At 39.8% G+C, this 6604-nt stretch overlaps 1 protein-coding gene across 4 annotated transcripts; it reads left to right on the forward strand.

The window, feature by feature from the left end:
• The first annotated feature begins 237 nt into the window (after window positions 1-237).
• LOC311091128 (uncharacterized protein) lies at window positions 238-5819 on the forward strand. 4 transcript variants are annotated; one of them, XM_084126894.1, is made up of 5 exons: window positions 238-571; window positions 1020-1081; window positions 1610-1768; window positions 3840-3929; window positions 4797-5819. In XM_084126894.1, exons 1-5 carry the CDS (start codon window positions 568-570, stop codon window positions 5109-5111), a joined length of 630 nt encoding a protein of 209 aa, XP_083983020.1. In that variant the 5' UTR covers window positions 238-567; the 3' UTR covers window positions 5112-5819. The 4 variants fall into 4 exon arrangements, with proteins under 4 accessions (XP_083983020.1, XP_083983021.1, XP_083983018.1 ...); XM_084126895.1 differs by having other exon boundaries at window positions 240-571; window positions 1020-1069; window positions 4797-5803; XM_084126892.1 differs by lacking the exon at window positions 238-571 and having other exon boundaries at window positions 592-1081.
• The last annotated feature ends 785 nt before the right edge of the window (window positions 5820-6604 follow it).

The following is a 6604-nucleotide window of genomic DNA, read 5'->3' on the forward strand; positions in this document are numbered from 1 at the left end:
CCTTGAGATGAGCGACCCTCAGGATCGCTCCCCAACCCGTGAGGGAAGCATCCGTCGTTAGCAGTTTGCGACGACAAGGAGCTCCCAGCACTGGGCCCTGGGACAGGAACCAAAGTTTCTTCCACATAACCAAGGCACGTAGGCATCACCGCGTGACCTTGATTGTGCGAAATGGGTGAATGAAAGACCACCACTGCAGGGGCCTCATGTGCAGCACACTGTAAAAAGTGATTCTGAGTTTTAGTCAGGTGGACTAGTAAAATCATGTCTTGTCAACTTGCAGTGTCTCACTACACAATAGGATGAGTTATGACAACCTCAACTTGAAGGGAAATGGAAAACTTTAAATAACGTGTTCATATAACAACAAAGCATAGGTTCTATCAACTTTCTGTGTAATGCGCATGTGCCAGAAACTCTACGTCATGATGACGTACTATTTGAACGAATTTGAGGCAGACGCGCCATCGCCATTTTTTTGCACGAGAAGTTGCTGATGCAAGAAAAGACGAAGGAGCCCGCGTTTGAACGAGTACAGGTGGACTTTTATGGACTGCAAATAATGAAATGAGTAAGTATACCCTAATTTGTGCTTTCTTTCATGTTAAATTAGGCTTGTTTCGTTAGCGCATCTCGTCCGTGTTTTGATTCCAGGCACATTTTGATTACATTTGGCAAACTCGATTAACGTTAGTTATCAGGAGCCACACGCACTGCCAGGCAAATTTCTGCTCGCTCGACAGAGACACCGAGCTGCTGTCGAGACGTGAGCAGAAAGAGAAGTCGTCATTAAAAGTTAATGTTTATAAATAGATAAAATAGTGTACATATAATTTTTTTTAGCGTGTTCTTAATCGGTTCATTATCGTTAGAAACACCTAATAACCAGTAATGTTAACGTTAAGTTAATATCTGAAGCAGCGCGGCCAGTCCATATTTGTGTTTAACATGACAAATAAAAATGCTTGATTGACTTATGTTTCTTAAACGCCCTGTTGTTATTTTTTCAAATGACATAGGCTACCATATGAATGTTTTTGAGCACGTGCAAACGGCGTGTCTTCTATTGGTAAGTTGCGATGTAAGTTATTAATATAAGTTCATAAATTTTTGTAGTGTAATAATCACATTATTAAACTTATATGTAATTTGTGTTACCTGTGAAGCTCTGAAGAATCATGAAATTCAGAATTACGTTATTTGTAGAAAACATTTTAACATAATAAAAGCTATATGTATAGCATTGCTCACTTTTATATTGACAGCAACATCATCAGTATAATATTCAATGCATCACCCAGCCATAGAAATAAAAAATGTTGATATTTTTTTCCTCATTGTATTTGGGGAGTAAGATGTTTTAGGGCTACATGATTATGACAAAAATCATAATTTTGCCTATTATAATAAATTTGTTTACACAACAATTGTAGACACAAACAAGTGCTGTTCTATTAGAAGATATGGGAAAACTTAATATCCTAAGATTATATGACCAGTTCTTTCATGTTGAGTGAAATTAAAATGTTTTAACTTGTTAATGTTGTAAGACTGTCACTGAGACCCTGGCATCTTTGTTAAATTTGTAAATGCATTTATGTTTTTATAGATCAGCAAAGAATTCACCAGGCTTGTGTCAAAGGACCCGAGCAAGTCCTTTTTGGAAGGCCTAGATGGTCATCTCTCAAAGCAGATACAGTTATTCAGGTCAAAGCGGTATGAGGACATTCCAGAAATGACTTCAGTACTGGAGAACGTTGATAAGGATGTGAGTCAATTTATTTTAAAGCAGTCTTTCTCTCCCCAAAATGACAATTCTGTGATCATTTACTTACTTACTCACATCATAAACCTAGTGATAGTGACATCTTTTCATACAATGACTTCAGAGTAACTGTCTAAAAAGTAACCTATACGATTTGTATGTCATATTCAAAATCTTCTGCCATCATACAATCTCTTTGTATGATGAAAACATACACATTTCAGTCATTGTTTACAATAATGTTTTATTGTATTAGCTACTACATAAATATCAAGCCTCATTGGTTCTTGCAAGTCTTTTGATCAAATGTCATGACACAAGAACTAATGAGGTTTGATGTTGTTGTTGTAGTATGTCGTAGTAACCTTAACACTGATATGATCTGATCAGTTCATTACACAAAGTTTTAAAACTTTTAAAATAGGCAACATGACTCATCCACTACTTTTAACTGCATTTTTTATAGTGTTGACTTGTCCTTTATAGAGCTTAACAGCCTAGCCATTGTTCATTTATGAATATTTTTGCATGTGTTTAGAGTGGCATGTTGGTGAGTAAATGACAATTATCATCTTTGGTAACCTATCCTTTAAAGTGTTGTTACAACCTCAATTCATTTAAGGCAGGGGTGCCCAATCCTGCTCCTGGGGAGCCAAGATCCTGCAGAGTTTAGCTTCAACCCCAATTAAACACACCTGAACCAGCTAATCAAGGTGTTCAGGATCACTGCAAACTTCCAGGCAGGTGTGTTGAACCAAGTTGGAGTTAAACTCTGCAATACATTATTGGCCCTCCAGGAGCAGACTTAGAGTGCTTTCACACTGGGGTCATTTGCTGCGGTACGAGCCCGAGCGCGATTGTTCCTGGTTTCACACTCAATTTGATTCTATTGAACCCTGGTGCGTTTGCGTGCATATTACATCATGGCAAACGTGCACGGCGCATGATAGAAAACAGAATGTGGGTCAATATAATTCGGTGCTATTATGCGCAGCTGAGTGAACAACACAGGTTTACTGTGTGTGTGTGTGTGTGTGTGTGTGTGTCGCATAAGGTGACCTTCTGCTGCTTGCAAACGGACTCTTTTGAGGAGACAGTGGATTTCCAAATTTGTTGCCCTGATTCCACGTGCTGTGCGCGAATACACTGCAGGCTCACTCTCGTTCGTATCCAAGGTAAATCATCAACACTGTCATCCCTTACATGTGTTTTATTTAACTAAATACATCATAATCAGCTAAAACGCATGCGCAGGTCACTTTACTTCCTGTAAAACTGGGTGCGTGCTTGTTCAGGAAGTAAAGTGACCTGCGCATGCGTTTTAGCTGATTATGATGCATTTAGTTAAATAAAACACATGTCCAGGATGATGGTGTTGAAGATTTACCTTGGATACGAGCGAGAGTGAGCCTGCAGTGTATTCGTGCACAGCGTGTGGAATCAGGGCAACAAATTTGGAAATCCACTGTCTCCTCAAAAGAGTCCGTTTGCAAGCAGCAGAAGGTCACCTTATGCGACACACACACACACACACACACACACACACACAGTAAACCTGTGTTGTTCACTCAGCTGCGCATAATAGCACCGAATTAATAAAAAACACAATATATTGCCCCATGTTCTGTTTTCTATCATGCGCCATGAACGTTTGCCATGACGTAATATGCACGCAAACGCACCAGGGTTCGATAGAATCAAGTTGAGTGTGAAACCAGACCAACGCTGCGGAGAGCGCCGGGAACAATCGCGCTCAGGCTCGTACCGCAGCAAACGAGCCCAGTGTGAAAGCACCCTTAGACACTCCTGATTTAAGTGCCATGAGCGTGTTACACCCACTATTAAATCTTATTTTGGTGCTGAACAAAAAGGTAACAAACAACTGTTGTTGCACCACATCACTGGTAAATTATTTACAACAAAAGTGTACAAGTGAAAATGTGCAAATTTGAAATGAATGTTTTTATTTTTTCTAAAAACAAGACAGAGAGAGGGGGAGAAAGGATAAACGAATAAAGAAAAACAAAGGATTGATCCAATAAAGCTGGTACTTTAACCATCCTTTAATTTACAGACAACAAACCAAACGATGAGGACTGCAGCATTGCTTGACCTGCCGTGGTACATGCGAGAGATTCCTTCAAAATTCATGAAGATATGTGAGGTAAGCTGAAACCTTTAAAGGAGAACTCCAGTCAATTTTAACATTGAGCTCATTTTTTTGTACATTTGGAGTGCTGTCAGTACAGAGAACAACGACAAAAATCGGTGTTGCCTACACCGTGTTATCCTCTTTTTAAAATTTGCACCCTGTTGACTTAAATGGGGCAAGTTTTAAACCTGCTTTTAGCCTCTTAAAATCCTTGATGTGTCATTACAAGTGCACAGCCAATGTGAGTGATTCCTTCAGAGTGAACACGGGTGAATCTGACTGCAGTAGATGTGAAAGATATTAATAAAAATGATGTTATTTCAGCCAGCGCTCATACCTGTATTTACATCCTGTTTTCGGTCGAAGTCCAAAGTAGAGTTCACGCGCGTGATCATAGGTACTAAACCTATGCACGTGAACTCGACAATCGACTACTGTGGACTTCGACCGAAAACAGGATGTAAATACAGGTATGTGCGCTGGCTGAAATAACATCATTTTTATTAATATCTTTCACATCTACTGCAGTCAGATTCACCCGTGTTCACTCTGAAGGAATCACTCACATTGGCTGTGCACTTGTAATGACACATCAAGGATGTTAAGAGGCTAAAAGCAGGTTTAAAACTTGCCCCATTGAAGTCAACAGGGTGCAAAGTTTAAAAAGAGGATAACACGGTGTAGGCAACACCGATTTTTGTCGTTGTTCTCTGTATTGACAGCACTCCAAATTTACAAAAAAATGAGCTCAATGTTAAAACTGACCGGAGTTCTTCTTTAAGGCAAAACAAGGAAAAATTGCAGGGGTCTGGGGACTGTAAATTGTTTGTGTAATTGGTTTTAAGTAATAGTACCTTGTTTTGTTTGCATTCTATAAAGCCCAGTGACATTGAAGAGGAAGTGATCAAGGGTGTGGTGATAGGAATCCTACTGGTTGTGGAAAATGTGATGGAACCTCAGTCAGCGTTCTACAATGACATTGTCCTGGTGATTGAGGAAGAAGTGGTAATGCGTCACCTGAGTGCTGTACCTAATGCTTTTCTGAACCTGATGGGCCTGGTGTACGCATTAAACCTCAACTACCCAAAGAAATTCAAATTCACTTTTGAAGTGATACAGCGCCTGTTTATTGGTGTTGGATCAGACTCTTGCACCGCAAGAGTTCACTCTTTGAAGAGCAAGTTGCTGAGATAAGACAGAAAACAAATGTTGGTATTCTTGATTTTCAAACAGACTGTTTTCTTGTTACCTTGTTCTGCTTGCTCTTTCCTTGCCATGTTTCTACGAGTGGGAACTGAAGACACTGTTTTTAAACAGTTTAATCTGTGAAGTTTTTAATACAGCTTATTGTGAATTCTTCATGTACACTTGTTCCTGCAATGAAAATATCTGATAATGACAAGGAGAGTTATTTGTACTATTTTGGCTCTAAGATGGGTCTGTGCATAGAGAAGTTTGCACTTGTTTGTGTGAGCTGTATGTATGTGAGGGTTTTTCTTGTGGAGTTTTTTTTTATCTTTGCAAGAGAATTCTTTGTGTCTGTCTTTTGGGTGCAATGCATCTATTTAAAAAAAATAAATGCTGAGAGTTTCAATTTTGCAGTTGTTGATTTCATTAAAAATCTGGTTCCAGATAGATATCTAGAATTTCTTGTTAAAGCAAGCAATGCAGTCCAGTAAACTCAAATAGTTAAGTTATGATGTTGAGGAAAAATGACTATTTATGTCAATTAGACTTAGTTAATGGTTGTGAAAACATGAAAAATTAAGTTCATCCAATATGTTTTTCAGTTGACTTAACTAAAAATGATAAATGCTTATTAATTGATACAGTACGTTGGCTCAATTTACTGCAAGTTATTTCAACAAATACATACAAGTTGAGTGAACTTAAATCCTAACGTTGGTTAAACTTGACTGAGTCAATGCAATAAGATGACTTGACTAAGTCAAGTTGTGTCAACAAATCATTTTTTACAGTGCAGTCCAAAAGGTATCCCGTTGGAAGCTGCTGCCATGAGACCCAACAGTCTCTGGAACTGTTTGACAGTGAGTAGCTGGCCTAGCTTTACACTTCTCACAGCTGCCAGGATCGAAGCGTGGCGATGACAGGCGCGCCTGCATCGACACTGAATCCCAAACCACGCCTAAAAAAGTGGTCCTCTAAAATAGAGAAGCACACTCTTCTTGGCGTTCAGCCGTAACCCCAACTCTTTCATATGGGCGAGAACAACATCTCGATGTTGAACCGCCATCTAATGCGACTGAGCTAAAATCAACCAATCGTCGATGTAGTTCGTGATGCGAATACCCCGGAGGCGCAGAGGCGCCAGAGCTGCATCCACGCATTTGGTGAAAGTGCGGGGTGATAAAGCCAGGCCGAATGGAAGAACTCGATATTGGTATGCTTTGCCCCCGAAAGCAAACCTCAGGAACTTCCAATGACACGGACGGATGGAAATATGAGTCCTTGAGGTCTATCGTGACAAACCAGTCCTCGGACTAATCTGTGGCACGATTGTCTCAATGTTAACATTTCGAACTTGAGCTGCATGACAACTCGAAGACCTAAAATGGGACGCAATCCCCCGTCCTACTTTGGAACTATGAAGTACCGGCTGTAAAACCCGGTTTCCCTGTTGGAGGGAGGTACATATTCTATGGCCCCTTTCTCTAACAGAGTGTTTA

This window comes from Abramis brama, assembly GCF_963993115.1.
Source record: "Abramis brama genome assembly, chromosome: 10".
Classification (NCBI taxonomy): Eukaryota; Metazoa; Chordata; class Actinopteri; order Cypriniformes; family Leuciscidae; genus Abramis; species Abramis brama.

Coding starts and splice junctions, on each gene's coding strand:
- LOC311091128 (XM_084126892.1), top strand. CDS start 977: ATGTTTCTTAAACGCCCTGTTGTTATTTTTTCAAATGACATAGGCTAC. Junction 1,082..1,609: donor TTCTATTGGTAAGTTGCGAT/GTAAGTTATTAA, acceptor ATGTTTTTATAG/ATCAGCAAAGAATTCACCAG. Junction 3,930..4,796: donor AATTCATGAAGATATGTGAG/GTAAGCTGAAAC, acceptor CATTCTATAAAG/CCCAGTGACATTGAAGAGGA.